This window comes from Nicotiana tabacum, chromosome 5, assembly GCF_000715075.1.
Source record: "Nicotiana tabacum cultivar K326 chromosome 5, ASM71507v2, whole genome shotgun sequence".
NCBI lineage: Eukaryota > Viridiplantae > Streptophyta > Magnoliopsida > Solanales > Solanaceae > Nicotiana > Nicotiana tabacum.
Genome location: NC_134084.1, coordinates 94579587 through 94601701, shown reverse-complemented (window position 1 = coordinate 94601701; position 22115 = coordinate 94579587). Strand labels below are relative to the sequence as shown.

Sequence of the window (22115 nt, the reverse complement as noted above, 5' to 3'; positions counted from 1 at the left end):
CAAATCAATGCAGAAGTCAATATCCCTGTTAAGTGGCATCCCCGGAAGGTCTGAAGAAAATACCTCAGGAAACTTACGAACAACAGGCACAGAATCCATAAAAGGAACTTCAACACTAGAATCACGAACATATGCCGAATAGGCCAAACACCCCTTCTCGACCATACGTCGAGCCTTCATATATAAGATAACACTACAGGTAGAATGACTAGGAGTCCCTCTCCACTCTAAACGAGGCAACCCTGGTAAGGCTAAGGTCACAGTCTTGGCATGACAGTCTAAGATAATGTGGTAAGGTGATAACCAGTTCATCCCCAATATGACATCAAAATTAACCATGTCTAGAAGTAACAAATCTACTCGAGTCTGAAGACCCCCAATCACAACTATACATGAACGATGGACACGATCTACTGCAATAAAATCACCCACCGGTGTAGACACATATACAGGAGCACTCAAATAATCACTAGGAATGACCAGATACGGTGCAAAATAAGATGACACATAGGAGTACGTAGATCCTAGATCAAATAGAACTGAAGCATATCTACTACAAACCAGAATAGTACATGTGATAACTACATCGGAAGCCTCAGCCTCAGGCCTGGCTAGAAGAGCATAACATCGGGGCTGGGCCCCACCACTCTGAACTATACCTCTGGGATGGCCTACTGCAGGCTGGACTCCACCTCTAGCACCCTGACCTCCACCTCTAGTACCTTTACCTCCACCTCTAGCACCTCTACCTCCACCTCTAGCTGGCTGAGTGGGCTGTGGAACACTCGGTGCCTGAACAATGGCATGGGAACCCTGATGTTGAGAGCTGCTCGATGCTCGAGGGCAAAATCTAGCAATATGTCCCATATCACCACAAGTATAACAAGCCCATGGCTGCTGGGACTGCTGACCTTAACGACCTGAATGACCACCCCCAAAACTCTAGAGCGACGGTACACTGATAGGAGCTGGTGGTGCACTGTAGGACTACCGATCAGAATACTGCATATGAGAACCAAGGCAGCCTGAAGCACCATGAGAAACCTGAAGTGCTGACTAAAAAGGCCTAGGATGATGGCCTCTACCATACGAATCCCTGCCTCCAGACGAGGCACCACTGAATATGCCTGAGTTACGAGGCCTCTTATCAGACCCCTGACCACCCCCTGTGATAGAACCATCTCAACTCTCCTAGCCACATTGGCCGCATCCTGGAAGGAAACCTCGCTCCCTGTCTCCTTAGACATCTGAAGTCGAATAGGCTGAACGAGTCCCTCAATGAACCTCCTCACTCTCTCTCTCTTAGTGGAAAGTATAAGAAGAGCATGACGGACCAAATCAATAAATGTGGTCTCGTACTGAGTAACAGTCATAGAACCCTACTGGAGACGCTCAAACTGCCTCCAATAGATCTCTCTCTAAGTGATAGGAAGAAACTTCTCCAGAAATAGCTGAGAAAATTGATCCCAAGTCAAAGTTGGTGACCCAACTGGTCTAGCCAAACAATAATCTCTTCACCAAGTCTTGGCAGATCCAGACAAGCAAAAAGTAGCAAAGCCGACCCCATTGGTCTCCACTATCCCCATGTTCCTGAGAACCTCATGACATCTGTATAAATAATCCTGGGGATCCTCAGAAGATGCACCGCTGAAAGTAGTAGTAAAGAGCTTGGTAAACCTGTCCAATCTCCACAAGGCATCAGCAGACATAGCTGCTCCATCACCGGTCTGAGCTACTACACCCGGCTAAACTACTCCAACTGGCTGAGCTGCTGGAGTCTGAAATTGGGGAGTCATCTGCTCCGGAGTGCGAGTAGTAGGAGTCTGGGCACCTCCTCCGGCCTGAGAGACAGCTAGTGCTACAGGAAGCAAGTCTGTCTGGGTGACACTCTCCATAAGGCCCACTAGACGGACCAGAGCGTCCTGGAGTACTGGGTAGCAATGAACCCCTCTAGGACCTGAGCTGGGCCCACCGGGACTGCCTGGGCCAGAACCTCATCATCAAACTCAACCTAAGGCTCCGCCACTGGTGCTGCTGCTCTGGGTTAAGCTCTTCCCCTACCTCGACCTCTAGTACAGCCTTGGCCTCACCCTCTGCCCCTCGTGGGAGCTGCTGCTGGGGGCTTGGGTGGCTGATCAGTGGATAAGGAAGCGCGTGTTCTTGCCATCTGTGAAAGAACTGATGGCGAGAGAACAGAGTAGAAATTCAATTAGCATTGAGAAACCAAACCGCACGACAGGAAAGAATAGATGTGAAGTTTTTCCTAACTCTGTAGCCTCTGGGGATAAATACAAACGTCTCTGTACCGATCCCTTAGACTCTACCAAGCTTGTCCGTGAACTGTGAGACCTAAGTAACTTAGAGCTCTGATACCAACTTTTCACGCCACGGATTTTCCACCCTCGGGAGTCGTGGTGAAACCTACTAGTGAAAGCTAGGCAAGCCAACCATTTGAATTATTTACCTATTCAAATTTTTTAATCCTTTAACAATTATGAACCAGCAGTTATATAAACAACGGAATTTAAATAAGCGGAAAAACAAAATAAAACCACTTAAACATTTCCAATACATTACTTAAACAAAGACTACCCAAAATTGGTGTCACAATTTCACAGACGGTCTGGGATTTCCACAAATAAGAGTCCAAAAAATAAATATAATATTGTCTCGGAATTACATAAATGAAATAGGATGAAAGGATAGAAGGAGACGCCAAGGCCTGCGGACGCCTGCAGGACTACCTCGGGTCACCTGAATGGACTGAAGACAGCACCCTCACTGCGGTTCGAAAGCTACTGTACCGGGATCTACAAATAGTGCAGAGTGTAGTATCAGTACAACCGACCCCATGTGTTGGTTAGTGCCTAGCCTAACCTCGGCAAAGTAGTGACGAGGCTAAGACCAGACTACCAAATAAACATGTGCAGTTAATTCATATATAGCGGAAAAATAAAAGCAAAACTTTACATTTAAGGATAGGAAGGGGGAGATCATGATGCGGAGGACAACAAATAGCAACAGAAACCAACAGTTAAATGTGAAGAACACCGTAACTCAATTATCAATAGAAATCAGGGAAAAAAATCAAAGACAAGTGCACGGCATCACCCTTCGTGCTTTTACTCTCGTCCTCACCATAAAATCAATAGAATCTGCACGGCATCACCCTTCGTGCTTTTACCTCACATAATAACGATACAGAATGATCCTTTGTGCATTAACACTCATATCATAGCACAGAATTGCACATCGTGCGGCACGGCATCACCTTCGTGCTTTAACACTCTCTCACAAATATCATACACGGCATCACCCTTCGTGCTTTACACTCTTCCTCACAAAAATCATACACGGCATCACCCTTCATGCTTTAACACTCTTCCTCACCCAAACAACAATCACAAAGCAATAAGGGCAAGGGAATCAACAAATTCACAAATAAATCCCGGCAAGGAAACAATGGTACAACAATCATATCCCGGCAAGGGAAACAATATCAAATAATAACATCCCGGCAAGGGAGATAACATTAAGACAACAACATCCCAGCAAGGGAGACAAAGTCATAATCGTCCTTTCTTTTTCACATTTACTTCACAACCCAATTCACAATTCGAGCCAATGCTTTATAAGGTTTAATTTCCAATTATACTTCCACAAATCATTTTAAAACTTTGGGCCAACGCTCTTCAATGTTCAAATACCAATATCACTTCCACAAGCCTTGCTCAACAATAGAAATCATCACATAAGACATGAACAATACAAAGGAAGTCACATTAATCATAATATAAGACTCACGGGCATGCTTGACACTAACGTATAGATACTCGTCACCATGCCTATAAGTCATACTCAACAACTAACACATAGCAAATAGGACACAACTCGTAATCCCTCAAGTTAAGGTTAGACCAAACACTTACCTCGATGCCATGAACACAATTCAAGCCTCAACTATCGCTTTACCTCTTGATTCCACCACCAATTCACTTGTATCTAGCCACAAGTTACTTAACTATATCAATAAATGCTAAATGAATTAATTCTAATGCATGAAATAGGTTTTCTAAAGTTTTTCCCAAAAAGTCAAAAATCGGCCCCGGGCCCACATGGTCAAAACCCGAGGTTTGAATCAAAACCCGATTGCCCATTCACCCACGAACCCAATTATATAGTTTGTTTTGAAATCAGACCTCAAATCGAGGTCCAAATCCCCAAAATTTGAAAAAATCTAAGTTCTATCCAAAACACCCAATTTCCCCTATGAAAACCCTTGATTTTGAGTTAAAATCATGTGAAAAGATGTTAAAGATTATTGAAAACGAGTTAGAAATGACTTACAATCGATTTGGAAGAGTACTTGTCTTTGAAAAATCACCCAAAGGTGTTTAGGTTTTGAAAAGGTTTGAAAAATGAAAGCTTTTCGGCTAAGTTATGAATTTGCAGGTCACAGATGTCGCAATTGCGACCAGGGTTCGCAATTGCAAACCCCTTCAAAACCTGCTAACTTCGCAAATGCGAAGTTTTTTCGCATTTATGACCCAGTACAAATTCCGGTCACCTTCGCATTTGCGAGGGACCCTTCGCAAATGCGATATCGCATTTGCGAAACAAAAGTCGCATTTGCGACCAAGGCAGCCCAGGCCATAGCTGGCGAAGCCTGCAGACCTGCAACATACCAGTAATTTCCTATGTCCAAATTTCACTCAGTGGCCTATTCAAAACTCACCCGATCCCTCGGGGCTCCAAACCAAACATGCACACTAACCTAAGAATATCATACAGACTTGCTCGTGCAATCAAATTATCAAAATGATATCAACAACTATGAATTTAGCATCAAAATCAAAGCAAATCTCAAGAACTTTCAAAGTTTCAATTTTACAACTAAAGTTCTGAATCACGTCATATGACCTCCGTTTCTTACCAAATTTTACAGGCTCAACTTAAATCACATATAAGACCTGTACCGGGCTTCGGAACCAAAATACGGGCCCGATACCATCAAATTCAAACATATTTCATTTCTAAAAACTCATATATATTCCAGAAAATAATTTTCTTTAAAAATACATTTCTCGGGCTTGGGACCTCGAAATTCGATTTCGGGCATACGTCCAAGGCCCATATTTTCCTACGGATCCTCCGGGACCGTCAAATCACGGGTCTGATTCCGTTTACCCAAAAATATTGACCGAAGTCAACTTAAATTCATTTTAAAAGCAAAATTTTTCATTCTTCACAGATTTTTACATAATGGCTTTCCGGACTGCGCACACAAATCGAGGTGAGACAAAAAGAGGTTTTTAAGGCCTCGGAACACAGAATTTATTTCTAAAACATGTGATGACCTTTTGGGTCATCATACAGTACCTCTTGCAAAAGGAAACTATGATAGGGTCCAAGGGACCTATCGTGAAGGGGTAGGTATAGATGCTCAGATACCCCTCCACGTAAATGGTGATGGATTCCTCGGGGCTAGGCACTACTACATTCTTGCCTACCTAGTTGCACTCCTCTTTCACCTTCTCAAGGAGACCTTCTGTAATTGTACACATGTACCTGGACAATGGTTCACATCGACCCGGTATCAAGGGTGTATTCTCCACCTGGAAATTAGTAGCAATGGCACACTTCGTCGGAACAGAGTTCGCGAGTCGTGCCGGCGGACTTTGATGAAGAAGAGGTCCTTGTTCGGAATGGTTTTTGAAGTTTTTGCCATTCTTATATGTAGAGAAAGATGAAACGGGGGAAGAAACCTTGGTGTTTTGCGATGGAACAGGTAAAGAAATTTAGAGATTTAAGAATATAGAGCTTTGAAGAAAACAAAGATTTTGGAAATTAGAGGAAAGAAAATTTGTAAGTAAAGTTTGAAAGACGAAGAAAGATGCATTTATAGGTTGAAGGCGACGGTTTAGTACCGGTGGTGGCCGACCGTCGGCAGACAAGCATTAAATGCCTAGAGAACTGTACCAACGAGATGTTTTAGTCACCTATGTTGCTTACATCATGATGCCTACGTCATGATAAACCGAGGGAAAGTTCGAAAACTCAATTCGTTTCTTGTCATTGCACTCTAATAAAAGAGGGGACTATCTGTATACGGTTAAAATTGAGTTTGCCTAATTTTGTATGACTAACTAAAATCAGGGTGACAGATTAAGGCTCGGCCTCAGTTATATCGGACCACAGTATGGAGATGGATTAGTCAGCTCGTGAAACAATGGCTGATCAAGATCGAGATCAGCCGTGATCGAGACCGAAGCGAGAAAATGATCGAGCGAGATCGAAGGAAGCCTTCTAGGTCGAATAACAGAAAGTCGAGATATCCGTGATCGAGCAAGGATCGTGGTGGAAATCTTTGCACGTATCGAGTCATGACCGGACATTTAGCCAATCATGAGATTTCCTTCTATTATTAGAATTATACCTTAAATAGAATTCTTCTACTATATAAAGAGGGTTCCAATCATTTTATAAGGATCATACATTCACGCATAATCAAGCAATATACTACATTTTTCTCTCTTAAGCTCTCTGACGCTCTACTGTTCAGTTTACACTCTTTCAATAGCATACTCATTTGGTTCGAGGGCGATTTAGCTCGAGGGCTACAGTTGCTCATCACATTGGTTTGCTTTATTTTACTGTTGATTTCTAGTTTTAATTATCATATTTATCAATTTGTGCCAAGTGAAATCACATATCCTTAAAACCACTTATAAATTTAATTATTATCCAATTTTAAGAATAAACAAATGTAAACGTGGACACCTAACTCATCAATAAAGAAAAAGCTCAATACAATGGACCCTATTACTATTCCCCAGCTCTAACATCCCAACCCACCTAACCCTAAAATATTTTTCTTATAGAATATGAAAGGGAAAATAAAAATAACATAGTAGTAAGTATGAAATAAGGTTTGTAGAGTACACAGACGATTTGACATATTTCTGCTGTTAGATTCATCTTGGGCCCCCTTACAATTCATTTTATAATATTTGGAGTATGGATTAAGTGCGACAGGTTGTACCAGACATTATAGTGTGTCGGGAATTTTTCTTATATGAACAATGCCTTCACAAATATTACTCCTCTCTTTGAAAAAAAAATTAAAACTAAATTAAATAAGATCAACATGAAATTAGTTCGGGTACGTGTAATCTTATTCGGACACCATAATTATTATATTTTCAAAAAGCAGAGAATAGTCTGTAACCACCTTCAAATTTCTATAATCTTTCTTTTACAGAGTTTTCAAAAGAAGAAATATGCGACAGTTTAGCTACCGTTTCGCCATAGATTTTCAAATTTGTTTTGAAAAATCTGATTTGAGTGAAGTTTGGTTTGAAGATAAAATGTGTTTGGACATACATTTTCAAAACATATTTTTCAAATTTATTTTGGAAAAATATGTATATTATTAGTGCTTGTAAATAGCTGAGCTAGTTTTGGAATTTGGGATTTGGGATTTTGCCAAAATATAGGCAAAATCTATGGCCAAACATGTGTTTGCCAAATAAAACTCAAGTTTATTTTGGCAAAATCTATGGCCAAACGGGTCCTTAGTATCGACAATTATGGAAAATTTTATTTTGTGCTTAACACATTTTACACTAGTTGTGTGAGACCTCTTTTTTGTCTCACAACTTTGCGGTTCTATAATTTTGTGGACCCAAATATGTAAGCTATGAGACCACAAATATATGAGATAAAAGAGCACTCACGCAACTAATATCAATTATGTGGGCACACTATAAAATCACTCACGGTTATGGAATTACTTATTTGATAGAATCTTTGTGGGGTCATAATTGATGTATTTTCTCTCGTTTTTTCCTTTCTTGAAAATCTTTTTGCACAAGCATATTCTATTGTTTCTAAAGGTCAAGAAAATTGTCCTCTCGTCTTCTCTATCCAATTACTACAAGTTGAACAAATTGAAAATGGAGCCATAGATTCACACACATCCACATAACATATGCTTTCTTGCGTCGAAATGGCCTCGTGGCCACTTAAATTTGTTTTCATTTATAAAGCCGATACACGAACTTACATCGTTCCCATTTAAATACTCAAACTTACATATTTGATAAGTAATAAACCTATTTGACCATTGACCATGCACATGTGACAGTGATAGAGGTGATGTGGACAAAGTGTGTGCAAGTCACGTAAACTAAGCGCGTGACTACGATAATTTTGATTAAAAAAATGTAAAATCAGAAGAAAAAAAATAAGCCCCCATTTACAATAAGTAAATGGGTAATTAAATGATGCAAAATACGATAAATGCATGAATAACAATAGGTCACACTAATAAGGATTATGGTGGAATTGTAAGTACATTTTTTTATTTTTAATACAAGTCTTTAATTCAAGTCATTTGGAACTTTTCGAGGTAATTTAAATTTAATCGAATTTTAATGTGACATGGAATAAAAAAACCAATGGATCACAGGAAACATATATGTATGGAGCACACAATGAATGGCCATGGGAAACAAATCTCAAAAAGGGATCAAAAGAAATTGCCATGTCTTTGCACCACTCCTCACTTGCTCAAGATATGATAAATTTCATACCAGGAAAAGGGCACAACTGCTTACATCACCTGTATCTCTTGGTGGATTTTTGTGGGTCCCCACAACCCACTTCCTCCAAAACACCCAACTCCCACTTGCTCTTTTCAATCTCAAAAAAAGTTTCTCAATCATAAGAGCCCGTTCGGACATAAGAAATTTTTCATTTTTTTCCAAAAAAAAATTCATTTTTTTTCGAAATCATCGTTTATTCATAAAATTTCCAATTTTCACTTCAAGATACATTTTGGAAATTTTTGAAAATTTGAAAAACTCTAAAATACTGTTTTTCAAAATTTTCACTCAAATTACTCACAAAACTTCAAAAACAACCCAATATTCTATTCATGTCCAAACATAACTTTAAATTTCAAATAACATTTTCACTTGAAAGAATTTTTTACCCTGCTTTGGAATTTTACAATTCTTATGTCCAAATGCCCACTAATTTTGGAATTTTTAAAAAATTTGAAAAACTCCAAAAAGTTATTTTTCAAAATTATCATTCACAAAAAATTTAAATTTAAGTTTCTTTTAAAAGCTTTCATAGTATCAAAAGCAATTTAATAATTTATATATAATAAAAAATTATTTTTATCTGCACAATATAATTTTGATGAAGGACATTGAATTGAACCTCCTTTTCTTCCTTTAGCTTTGCCCCTAAGTGCGGTATTTAAGAAAGAAAGAAAAAATTTTGAAATATAATCTTAAACATATCATGACATTACGTGGCTATAAAATTATTTCATTATGCATAAAATAAAAATTTACCAAATTATAGGGAGATGTCATTATTTTAACGGATTAAAAAGAAAAAATATCACATAAAATGAAACGAAGGAATGTTAGTTAAAAAGTTGGTTTATAGTATCTACTAATATATATATATATATATATATATATATATATATATATATATATATATATATATATATTAATTCTTTAAAATATGAATGTTGTATAAAAGTAGAATAGTGCCACAATTGAACTATTTATTACATACGGTCAAACCTCTCTATAACAGTCTCGTTTGTTCCGAATATTTTTGGATGTTATAGCGAAGTGCTATTATATAGAGCATATATTATAACAATAACATGAAAATTGGTTTGGAAAAAGCTTAGCTTTTATAGTGAAGTATTGATATATAGGGATGTTGTTAGAAAGGCGTTTGATTGTAGTATAAATTGAAAGTTATATGTTTTCTTTTTCATCTTATATACATGAAAAAGCCACAACCTCCAAGAATCATCATCATTATCAAGCAATATAATAAAAGCAGCCAACCCCATGTTCTAGATTTGTAATCTTTTGGGTAATCTAAGTTCTTTTTATATATTTCCACTTTCTATTATTTGATTGGTCTTTCCTATTGCTTGCCTTATAACTCAAAACCAGCTTAGAAAATTTGGAGATATTCTGGTCAGATCTTGCTTTGTTGGATTGTGGATTTTGTGTTGAAAAAGAGTTTGAGAAATGGGAATGGCAGCTGCAGATCTACAGTTTCATGTTTTAGCTGTTGATGATTGTTTGATAGATAGGAAGCTTATTGAAAGGCTCTTTAGAATTTCTTCTTGCCAAGGTAACTCTTAATTCTAAAACTCATTTACATACAATTTCTCCGTCTTTTTTAGTATTAATTAATTGTCTTCTTTGTGGGCATTTTGCATTTGTTAATGGCAGTCACTACTGTAGATTCTGGAAGTAAAGCTTTGGAATTTCTTGGTTTACAAGAGCTTGACCAAAATCAACCTTGTGTCTCTCCTAGCAACCAACAGGTAATATAATAATAATAATGATTTTCCCTTCTGTATATTTTTCTTGGATTTTTCTAAGAAAATTTGACAGCAAAATTTCTTTTTCTTTTTCATTGGAATTGCAGGAAGTGGAAGTTAATCTTATTATCACAGATTACTGTATGCCTGGGATGACAGGCTATGATTTGCTAAAGAAAATTAAGGTGTGCTTCTTTTTTTTTGGCTGCCATATTCCCCTTTACTTTCTTGGAAAATACTTTAGGACAAAATTGTAAAAAATTTATTTTTTCTTTCTGTGAAAGGCTCTCCCCCACTTGAGTCCTTTTCTCACCTTTCAATTATGGAATCTAATTACAAAATATTGCATATCTATATACTGCATAATAGATATTGAAAGGGCATTTACCCTATGGTTTTCAGTTACTATTTTTAGAACCCTATTGAAACTTCATTTAGTTCTTCCAATTTATTTTATATTTATATTTTTCTTCTCTGACAGGAATCTTCATCTCTGAGAAATATACCTGTAGTCATTATGTCATCTGAAAATGTTCCTTCAAGAATTAGTAGGTAAGAACATAAGAAAAATGTTCTCTTTCTTTACACAAACAAATCAATTTTTTTTTCCAGTTCAAGTGTTGGAAACTTGTCTATATTTTCATTATTGGAAACAGTCTTTCTATCCTCACAAGGCAGTGGTGAAGCCAGAAATGTTTCCAAGTTCTTTCAAACTTGAAAGAAGTAGAAAAAATATTTCAACAAAGGGTGTTCAATATAGGTTTTATATATCTAAAATCAATATTTTACTTATATACACAGTGTAATTTTTCGTAATTTTACAGCGAAGGGTGGTCAGTTGACCACCCCTTTGCTAGAGGTGGCTTCGACCATGTCACAAGGTAGGGGTAAGGCCTGCGTACACTCTACCTTCTCCGGATATGTTGTTGTTTTTCAAGTGTGAAAACTAATGATTTTATGGTGTATTAATTTTAACCAGATGTTTAGAAGAAGGGGCAGAAGAATTTTTTCTGAAACCAGTGAGATTATCAGATGTTAATAAGCTTAGACCCCATATGATGAAAACCAAATGTAAAAGCCTGCCCCAACAAGAAGCTGAGAAAATGGTCACAAAGCCAAAACAAGAATCGATTGAAATTGCAAATGTTCAATCACAAGCACAAGAGCCACAACAACAAACAGAATCAGAAACAGTTCAACAGCAGCAAAAATCACAAGCCAATAATAATAACAACAAGAGAAAGGCCATGGAAGAAAATCTATCACCAGATAGAACAAGACCAAGATACAGTAGTGGCCTCACTGCAGTCTAATCAGGATCGTCAGCTCGTGCCATAAGGTGTTTTGGGTGCCAGTGATAAGCCGGAGGAAGGTGAGGATGACGTCAAGTCATCACGCCCTTATGCCTTGGGCCCCGTCTCCTTTATGTTTTTGACAGCCGACTCAGTAAAGTCTTTCAATGGCACGTCTCGGTCCTCTTCCCTTAGCCGCACTGCAGACTAATCGGGAGTGCAAATATGTGAACTTTTTTTTTTCTTTCCCAATTTGGAAATTACTTCAGATTAACCCCTTTTTATTTCCTTTCTTCACTTTTTTTTATTTAACAGAGTAGAAAATGTAGGGGAGTGAGAGAAAATGATCCATCTAAAATGTAGATTTTACATGGGAAAAACTTTCATCCAGTTTTGTTTTGTTAATCTTAAGAGGGGAACATTAGTATTGCCAATGTAGATAGAAATGTGCTGAAATTTACTTCTTGTAAATAGACAAGCATTTACTATAGAAGTGGTATTCTCTTTTAATTTAGTTTCTGTGCAATCGTTGCTAATTTTCAGTACTTAAAATTTGGGGTAAGAAGTTTTCCATTGTGGTCAAGAATTCGTGAAAATTTGACTTTTAATTTCATGACTTTATGTTCACTTTTGTTCAAAAGTTCTTTTTGCCGAATCTTCTCTTTGAATGAAAGATTTGGGTACATGTCTTCAACAGCCGATTGGTGAGTTTAATGACTTTGCTTCTGGATTGGTCAAAATAATGTATGTTATCCTGTTACATTATGACTTAAGGATCGTTTGGTAGGATTTATAAGGGAGAATGATGCATGTATTAATTACTTTAATCCCTTATTTTGTAGTGTTTTTCAACCTTGGATAACTAATACATATTCATATTTAATACTCCCTATTCTTATACATAGCAAACTATGGTATTAGCAATACCATTATTTTTAATACATGAATAAGCTATGTATAAAGATAGAACTCTCCTTCAAAATATTTAAGACATCAAATCAAACCGTCAATAAAAAAAAATATTCTTAGCGTAACTAATCATAATATTACTAATACATTATATTCATTATTATTGTTATACACCCTACCAAACCACCGCTAACACCTTAAGGAAGAAATGTTTCAATGCGGGCTCAAGGCCAAAGCAACTTAAGTAAAGGCTTAATTTTGGGAGCCCTTATATAATATGAATTTCGCGGTTAATTTTTTCAAAATACATTTAATATTTTAAGGTAAATTATCAATTAAATATGAATTTAGCCATGTGATTGATTAGCTATATTATCAATTAGAAAAATACTAGAAGAAATTGATTATAAAAAAAAAAATATTACTTAACAATTTTGCATCTCAAGAAACTATAAAAATAGACTTCAAATAAAAATATATACGGAAGTTTAAAAGGAAAATTTTAAGGCCTCTTTACAAAAATTTGCTTTAGGCCACCTACTTTGGTGAGAAATTTAAAAATAACCCGATTTTCAAGTGGTCCTTCAAAAATAGTCACAGTTTCAAAAGTAATCGAAATTTAGCCACTTTTCATGTAAAGAGAAATCTGAACAAAAACACTGTTCAAAATTCGGAAAATACTTCAGCATAATATACTGGAGTTCCAATATAATATACTGGTCCAGCATAATATGTTGGAAATTCATACACAGGTGCACCGATCTCCATTATATTATACTGGATTTTTTTGTGTTGCAGCAAAATAGCAGTTATTTTTCAATGACTTTGTAAATACTGACTATTTTTGGATGAGCAGTTTGAAAACTGGCTAGACCGTGTTATTTTTACCCTACTTTGTTAAGCCGCCACTGAAATGTTTCAATCTGTTTTCCCAGATGTGAAGGATAGTTGGCCCAATGAAAATTTATCTTACTTTATGACTTATTTTCCAAGAGGTTGTGAGTTCGAGTCTCCCCAAGAGCAAGTTGGGAAGTTTTAGGAGGGAAGAATGTCGGGGTCTATTTGGAAACAGCCTTTCTACCCTAGGGTAGGGGTAAGGTCCGCGTACACACTACCCTCCTCAGACCTCACTAAGTGGGATTATACTGAGTTATTGTTTATGTCGTCGTCCTAGGAAAAACAGTGTTTCTATTACTTTGCGCGACTCGAATTTGTAACTTACTATGGATTAGTGCTCAAATTACTCAACTATTAAAGCAACCACCTCATCACTTATTGTCCCCTCACTGAACTTAGGTCCAATCAGTTTACTTAAGAAACTTGGTATAAATGAAATTATTCAAGATGGCTGAACTGATCAACCTTTTGAACTTTACTATGAAAAGAATAGACTTTGCTGTCCTGAACATTCAAAGAAAGACACTATCACACTAAAATATATACGTTTTAAATATCTTTCTTGTCAATAATATTAATTTGTTTGCTTGACCTTGAAAAATACTCTCTTCTTCGGTTATTAGTACTAGTTTAGTTATTTGAGGAAATTTTTAATATATTCCCTCCGTTTATTTTTAGCAGTTCATTTTTTACTTTGTACCCCCTTTAAGAAAAGAAAAAATAAAGTATGTATTTTATAATTTTACTCATAATTATCATAGCATTTCAAAAAATAATTTGGGGAATGAGTAGTTAATGATAAGGATAAAATTAATAAAAAATTATATTTCTCTTGATTTGTTAAAATGAACAAGTAAAAGTGAAAATATATTGTAAAAGTACACGGAGGGAGTACAATTTTTTGTCCCACGAGATACAATTGACGGTAAAAAAAAGGTGTATTCAAACCTCACATTAAATTTGTCATTTAATGTCAATTTACTAAAATACAAAATTAGGATTTGGTCCTCTGAATTGGTTCTGAGCTGTAAAAGCTCTGTGATCCGTCCCGAATAGTTTTTCTTGAACTATAACTTAATTAAGCCGTAGTATGTTATTTCCATTATTTAATTAGTTTACTAGAGGATCCTTAAGAAGTGTGAGAAAAATGGAGAAAACAATATTTTCTTTTTGGTGCACTTATATCTTTTTCTGTTTTCTCTTTATCTTTTTGACAAAATAAAAGTACTTTATTGCATATCAACAAAAGCCATTATATGCATGCTTGTTGATGTCGTTATATGCCTTTAAAGTAGAAAAAAAAGTAAGATATTAATAGATCTTACAGCATGCAGAATCTGAGTATGTCAACTTAAAATCTTCCTAATGCTTAAGATCTTCATTCCAGTCTTCTCACACATTAAATAAGTTCAGCGTAACACAAATTTATCTGCCACTAAACTTTGGTTAAAATGAATTACAATGTTTGTAAAAATTTAATTAGATTGTGAAAGAATCCCAATTTATTTGAATAGCTTACAACATTTGAATCGTTACTGGTGTATTTGTCCAGGTATTTCAAGACATTTCTTCTAAGTTAAGACATATTTACCATTTTTATAGGTAAGTGTAGGTAAAATTTATGGTGTACTTATTTTTTTTTACCATTGTTACTCTAGTCTGCCCATTTGACTAGGACTAATCAAACTGGATTGAACTGGAGCTTGTTTTAAGTCTAGGTATAATGAGTTTTAATAGATCAACAAATTAAAACTAGAATTTTGGTCACAAATAAATGACATTAACTTTCTCTGTTTTAATGTATGCGACTCATTTGATTGAGAAAAAAAAAGTTAATAGAACTATTTGTTTGACTTGTTTATAGTTGTTTCCGTTTAAGCAGGATGCTCCAATTAACATTTGCTCTTTAGTAAATAGTAATGAGAATTATTTTAAAGTAATACATTATAAAGTTAATGGGAAACAAAGAAATTCAAAAATAGCCAGATTTACTAGTGGTAATTCAAAAATAGCCACAGTTTCAAGAGTCATCGAAATTTAGCCACTTTTCATGTAAAGATAAATCTGAACGAAAACACTGTTCAAAATCCGGAAAAATACTCCAGCATAATATACTGGAACTCCAATATATTATACTGGAGCCAGCAAAGTATATCGGTTCAGCATAATATGCTGGAAGTTCATACACAAGTGCACCGAACTCCAGTATATTATGATGGACCGGTCTCTGTTGCAGTAAAATAGTGATTATTTTTCAATGACTTGGCAAACGCTGGCTATTTTTGAATGACCAGTCCAAAAATTGGCTAGCCCGTGCTATTTTAACTACTACTTCGGGGCAGCAGAGTTGGTTGAGTAGGCCCTTCGAGACTTTTTAAATAGGAGGTCTAGGGTTCGAAACCTACTTGTATACCTCCCCGATCGAGTTTGTCTAGTGCAGTTTACTTCATGCGCATCCGAAAGATAGTAGTTGCGCATTCCCTTGTACCAAAAAAAAAAATATCCTATTAATTAAATAGATCTAAATCTGATAATTTGAAAACTACTATTTGCAAAAGAGAGGGAACTGTTTATAATCATAAATATAATGTAGAAAAGTTTAACAAGTTGGTACCAAATAAGGAAAAAATAGAACAAGTGGGTATTAAATAGGAATGTTGTATAATAATGGGGGTTAAAAGACAACAATAATTGAAGATTCTGGTCTTTCCATGATCTCTTCAAACAAAGAGAAAAGCGAGGGAGACAACTGCGAAGCACCATATTGGAGGATTACTCCTATATATTTTAGGTAAATTTATTTTCTTTGAAGAATATAGGTTTCTGTGTTCTTTTCCTCTGCGTAATTAACATGATTTTGGTTCAATTATATTAATTTAGTTAATTTTCAGCTGCTTGAAATTATTTGTGTAGTAAATCTTCTGGAGCAACCTTTGTGCTTTTTTAGTGAAATTATTTTTGAATTATCTAAATAGAAACAAATAAATATTCCAAAAATCATGAAATAGTTATAGTGGAAAAGGCTTGTAAGTTTCTTCTTGACTCTTTTAAAAGCTTTATTCTGCAGTTAGGAAAGCTGTTTTTTTTAGAAATGGTTATTTGGTAATTTTGAGTATTTAATACTTAGTTTACTTTATGTTATCAGGTGATATCAATTATTTTGTATAGTTGATAGCAAGAGGTGGATCAAAGTTTTATCAGTATTGAAAGATTGAAAATGTCTGAGGGGGAGGTTAAAAAAGTTTCACGTCAAGATATACAACTGGTAAGCATTGAGCTTAAATCATTGGTTTTATGTATTGGTTGTACAGATCATTTAAATGAAGAAACATGGCCAGTCAGGACTAATAGTAGTTCCGATTTAAGACGAAGTAGTGTAGAACGCAATGGAAGAAAATAGAGCATGCATTTGTATCTTTGAACTTATATATTAGGTATTTGATTGCACTTTACTGCTTAGATAGAAACACCCTTTGTAGTTGCAACTCTTTCAGTTAATTCGGATTAAGGCACTTCAATCCCTCGAGAAGTTTTTCCTAACTGTGCATTTCCATAAACTTGCATCTTTTTAATTGAAGAGACTGCCAGAATATGTAAGCAAGGCTATTATTTGGAACTTTCTTCCTTAGTTTTATGTGGATGCCTGGGCAGGGGCGGAGCTACAATATCAGGTACGGGTCCCAATAGTTTTTGCTTAGTTCCTGTATTAGTATTAGGAAATTCATTAAATATATGTAAATATACCCAGTAACTAAAACGAGTTATGGGTTCGGTGGAAAGTTCAGAACTCATAAACTTCAATTCCCGGCTCTGCCTCTGTGCTAGGTTGTGCTTGTGATTATTGTTTAAAAGCCACATACGATTCGCCCTTTCAGTCAGTTGTGATACAACAACAACAACAACAACATACTCGGTCAGTTGTGATAAACCTACAATTAGATCTGTTAATGATAACCTGAATCATCTGCTTCAAAGGAAGCATATGATGACCCATTTTTTTGTTGTTGATAAACACCGTGGTGAATGATGTAAGCAGCAAGAGGGATTCGATGTTGTATGGAGTCCTGACAATCCCGTAGAAACATATAATGTTCTGTCAGCTTCAGATTCCTATCATGAAGTTTGTGATCCTGTAAATTCATGAGTCTTTGATGAATGATTACGGATAGTTGTTTGGATTGAGGAGATGCCGCTCCTTTTCTTTTTCTCCCTTAGAACATATAGACTTCAGATTCAGAATACGCAGTAGTCACAGCGCACAAGTTGTTACCTGCCAACTGTTATAATAAGGAAGATGTTCATGTAACTTATCCAAATAAAAGGAAAGATTTAAGTAATATCTCATACAAGTCAACAATCAGAAGACATGATTCCAGTTGAAAGGGTAGAAAAGAAATGTGGACTTTTGCTTCCCTTTTGAAGATGTAGCTAAATTATGATAGAGAACAGTAATCTCCTTATGGACCCACCAAGTGCTAATTAACGATTTTTTGAATTTCCAGAGGAAATTTATCAAACATAACAGTACTGCAGTGTTCTCATGAACCTAGCCAATTGCTTGTAACTTTTTGCGTAATTTTTCTCAGAGATGGGATTCTGAGGCCTATCTTAGATGTTCTATGTTAGGGGCTTAGTGCTGATGCAGTTAATGCGTTCAAATCTGTTATAGATTTCTAATTCTGTGTATGCAGCGTCACCGTTCATGACTTGCAATTATGTTTACTTGTTAGCTAATCTTCTGCTATTGGGTTTCTGTTGTTATAATTAGAAATTTGGAACTCTAATTGTTGTTAGTGTGGCATAACTTTTGCATCCTTAAGTTCATTTTTACAGGTTAAGAACTTGTACAATTGTGAAGTTCTTCCTTGTTGTATAATTGCTGCAATTCCACATGCATTAGTCTCTTCTGACACTGAGCTTCTTTGATTTCAGGTGCAAAATCTGATAGAAAGATGTCTACAGCTTTATATGAACCAGGAGGAAGTTGTCAAAACCCTCTTACATCAAGCAAAGATTGAGCCTGGTTTCACGGAGCTTGGTTCGTCCTTTCTCATCCCAACGTCTGGTTCCTACTTTTGCCTATATGAAGCTAGCACAGTACCATATCTATACAGAGATAATTTTGGTATTCAATGGCATGCAGATTGACCTGCTATAGACTTATACTAGTATTCAATGACCACGGAAAAAAAACTACAAAAGTCATCCTGTTAACAGAATTGATCCAATGAACAGGACAGAATTGTTAGAACTTAGAAGATCATTGTTATCTTTCACTGAGAAGCACTCGTTCACCTACTTCTATTTCAAAGAAAGAACTAGTAACTAGAGGAACTAATTTTCAAGCTGAAGTGTGATAGAAATGAGATATCTGAATTTTTTTGTTTGATTCACTTGGTCAATCTTTCATTTCTCAAGATCAGTAAGCAACGTGTGTTATCTATATTCTCCATGTGTATCTCGCAGAAGAGATGAATCTGATATCTGGATGTTTTTCCAGTGTGGCAGAAGCTTGAAGAAGAAAACCCGGAATTTTTCCGGGCATATCATTTAAGGTTGATGTTGAAGGATCAAATAGAGAGATTCAATGTTTTGCTTGAGAGACAGGTTGATGCAATGCAGATGTATCCAACTGGATCAATTCCCATGTCTAATGGATCTCAGATTCGACAAAGTACGGCATAATATCTTAAGATTGCCATGTTGATCTTCCTAGAGATAATTATTCTGCTATCTTTTTTCTTTTCAATCGCATAGTAATATTCATGATGGATTCCCACCAAGCCCAACAAATTTCTTTTTGATTTTTTATTTGCGTTTACATGCTTTCTATTAGATTTCTGTTTTTAAATTTTTAGAAAAATGATTGGCTCATTAAATTTTAGAATGAATGGCTATGGGAAAGGTTTAAGCCATGAAAGTGGCTGAGAAAAATGTGAATTTTGCAAACGGTTGTGGGGGGTGTATATTACAAATGGAAAAAGGAATTTCCTAAGAGGGTGTCTTCTTGTTCTGAGATTGAGTATTCGTTGAATATGGAAATGTGATGGAGTTGATTGCCGGATTTTGATGCGTAAAATGGCATAGAAATCTGATAGAAATAGTGGAAACAAGAGATGAAAAGCAGGCTTCTCCTCACCGTAGCATAAGTTTTCATTTGATGCCTTAGGATTATTTGCAATGTCATAAACCTCTGCATATACTTCTTTCTCCATTTAATAAAACCTACACAAACAAGAATTAGGCTCTTTAATTCAAATTTGCCTTGATCAGGGTCAGTTGATATATATTTAAGCTAAATCTAGTTTTTATTTTGAACTATGGACCTTATTTCTGAGAAGCATGTGCTTTACTTCTTGCTTAAAGCCCAGGAGCATTGTTGTTGTTGTTTTTCCTTTTCAATTCAAAAAGTACTGCATCTTTAGGTGGCTTTAATCCCTCACTTCACACACGGTAAAGATATGAGTAGCTTGTCATCAAGCTTCAATCTTTAATTATGGATTACAAAGAAATCTAACCAACAGATCACAAAGTGTATAAAGCGGAAACCTGTGGTTCATCTTATTCTTTTCGAAAAATGGTCAACAGCAGCATTATTTATCTCCTTTGAAGTTCAAATCAGATGTTGTAAGTGATGGATGTGGTATTCCGTTCAAATTTGATGTGTACTCATGGTGACAGGATTCCATTTTGATATTAACTGAACTAAATGAAGTGTTTCTGTCTCCTGTTCCTGCTTTTTTCCTTGGCTGAAGAGGCAGATCGGCAGATCCTAGTATGCACACATCATTATACCTCAACTTTATTTAGTAATTTCAGGTTCTTAGAATAGTTGAACTGTCATTCCCTATTTTCTTTGTTGATTGTTTGCTTACGTTTGCTTCCTTCTTTCCCGCTAGGTAGTTCATAAATTGTACTACATTAGCCTTTGCTACTTATGTTGTTTGGATTCAGCCAGAAGGAAGTGTAGATAAATTTGCATATTTATCAATACGCTATTCTCTGAACTGCGGTGCAACATTGAAATTTTAAAGAGTTTCATGCTTGATTATGCAACCGTTTCATTAGTGAATTTTTGAAAAGGGAAATGAAGGTTATCTGATGGCTATAACACATTGACAGTCCCACAGAACTCAACATGTCAAACAACAGATCATGCTGGACCTAATGTGAAGCCTGAGAATGTGCACCAGACTGTTAATGCCAATTTATCTCATGTATGTACTAACGGTGCGTCCTCGCTCCAACCATGTATGCAAACTGCTACTGATGTGTCTGCTCATGCAAGAAGAATTGATGCATCCTCAAACATGATATTGGCTCAGAGCTCAAATTTGGGAATGCTGCAAGGGGTGAGAGGGGAGATGATCAAATCAGAAGCTGGTTATTCAGGCAATTTACCATTCCTGTATGGTACTGAGACAAATATCCTCGAAGCTCATCCTGGAATTACAGATCCATCTGTTTCATCTTTCAGCAGTGTAGAATCAAATTCACAACCAGTAAATGAGACTGTATTAGATGCTGATACATCTTCATTTGGTTTCTTGGGGCAGATTCCTCGAAACTTTAGTTTGTCGGACTTAACAGCTGACTTTTCCAACAGTTCTGGTTTGTGCCTGCCCTCTCTTTTGGGTTAATATTTGTCTCAAGTGCACATTCTAATGCTTTGAATTTCTGTTTATTTGTAGATATTTTGGAGAGCTATTCTGGATCAGCCTACCTGGCAACGGATGTTAACAATTTCCTGGATCCACAAGGTCGGAGAGAATATCATGGTTAGTTGTGTGGCATCTGTTGGTTCTGTTAACCTGGTAAACAAGTAGTTACATCAATGCCTCATATTTTAGCAGACATTAAAAGGTTGGATGCTATATCTGAAGGCTTGAGCTTCGAAGATTTTGCCAGTGATTGAATGAACATTCAGATGGTACTATTTTGTCTTGAATTTAAAATTATCCATTTCGAGAGTATAGTTTACAGGAGTACACCAGCTTAATGTTAATAGCTGAGAATTTGCGATTTGTACCGTATTTGTTGTTAAAACTTACAGTTTCGAATTCCAACACGCGCTCTTTGTTGACATTTTTCTCTTTATATGGTTGTAATTGTTGCAGGTACAATTGCTCCTGGAGTAAAAAGGTTTTGTAAATAGGATTGCGAAAGGGAGAATGATTTGAGCCCTTCTGAATGTATTAGTTGGTCACTTTCAACATAATTATTTAATCATTATGGTTGACATGCCTGTTGTTCTGGGATAAGCAGGAAATAATTTAAGCAAAAGCCTCTTGGAAGTTGGTTCTCCTGCTCAATCCTAGAAATAAAGCTGTGTTGCTAGTTTTGTTAATATGGTCGTGATTAATAAGATCTGATGTTTGTAATTAGTTTCTATTGTTTTTTTCAAAAGAAAGGTGAAATTATGTTTCTCTTTCTACTTCTGAGGAGAAAACTTTTATGTCCGTACTATCCATCTCAAATAGAAGAATCTATTTCAGACGAAAAAGATGGTATGCTTCAAGACTCGCATGAATTGTTAAACATGTATAGATTATTTTGCCAGTCTCAAAATTACAAACCAAAGGTGTAGAAACAACAAACTGGATTAGCAACATGCCATTAATTCATCACCTTTAGCTGTCAACTCTTAA

The 22115-nt window shown here is 36.0% G+C and overlaps 2 protein-coding genes across 10 annotated transcripts; both read left to right on the top strand.

Annotated features, from left to right (window-relative positions):
* The first annotated feature begins 9776 nt into the window (after positions 1 to 9776).
* LOC107784321 (two-component response regulator ORR9) lies at positions 9777 to 12175 on the top strand. 5 transcript variants are annotated; one of them, XM_016605439.2, is made up of 7 exons: positions 9777 to 9909; positions 10022 to 10176; positions 10278 to 10372; positions 10477 to 10554; positions 10851 to 10921; positions 11194 to 11250; positions 11349 to 12175. In XM_016605439.2, exons 2-7 carry the CDS (start codon positions 10071 to 10073, stop codon positions 11680 to 11682), a joined length of 741 nt encoding a protein of 246 aa, XP_016460925.1. In that variant the 5' UTR covers positions 9777 to 9909; positions 10022 to 10070; the 3' UTR covers positions 11683 to 12175. The 5 variants fall into 5 exon arrangements, with proteins under 5 accessions (XP_016460925.1, XP_075109939.1, XP_016460927.1 ...); XM_075253838.1 differs by lacking the exon at positions 11194 to 11250 and having other exon boundaries at positions 10290 to 10372; XM_016605438.2 differs by having other exon boundaries at positions 9807 to 10176.
* Positions 12176 to 16103: 3928 nt separating this feature from the next.
* Positions 16104 to 21901, top strand: LOC107784323 (uncharacterized). 5 transcript variants are annotated; one of them, XM_016605447.2, is made up of 8 exons: positions 16104 to 16258; positions 16613 to 16732; positions 18400 to 18505; positions 18968 to 19141; positions 20590 to 21078; positions 21159 to 21227; positions 21321 to 21397; positions 21585 to 21901. In XM_016605447.2, exons 2-7 carry the CDS (start codon positions 16685 to 16687, stop codon positions 21380 to 21382), a joined length of 948 nt encoding a protein of 315 aa, XP_016460933.1. In that variant the 5' UTR covers positions 16104 to 16258; positions 16613 to 16684; the 3' UTR covers positions 21383 to 21397; positions 21585 to 21901. The 5 variants fall into 5 exon arrangements, with proteins under 5 accessions (XP_016460933.1, XP_016460932.1, XP_016460930.1 ...); XM_016605446.2 differs by having other exon boundaries at positions 21159 to 21245; XM_016605444.2 differs by having other exon boundaries at positions 21159 to 21245; positions 21318 to 21397.
* The last annotated feature ends 214 nt before the right edge of the window (positions 21902 to 22115 follow it).

Excerpts from the sequence above, each read along its gene's own strand:
- LOC107784323 (XM_016605444.2), top strand. The coding sequence starts at position 16,685 with ATGTCTGAGGGGGAGGTTAAAAAAGTTTCACGTCAAGATATACAACTG. Across the intron at positions 16,733-18,399 it reads CACGTCAAGATATACAACTG|GTGCAAAATCTGATAGAAAG; the intron begins GTAAGCATTGAG and ends CTTTGATTTCAG. Across the intron at positions 19,142-20,589 it reads TGGATCTCAGATTCGACAAA|TCCCACAGAACTCAACATGT; the intron begins GTACGGCATAAT and ends ACACATTGACAG.
- LOC107784321 (XM_016605439.2), top strand. The coding sequence starts at position 10,071 with ATGGGAATGGCAGCTGCAGATCTACAGTTTCATGTTTTAGCTGTTGAT. Across the intron at positions 10,373-10,476 it reads TCTCTCCTAGCAACCAACAG|GAAGTGGAAGTTAATCTTAT; the intron begins GTAATATAATAA and ends TTGGAATTGCAG. Across the intron at positions 10,555-10,850 it reads ATTTGCTAAAGAAAATTAAG|GAATCTTCATCTCTGAGAAA; the intron begins GTGTGCTTCTTT and ends CTTCTCTGACAG.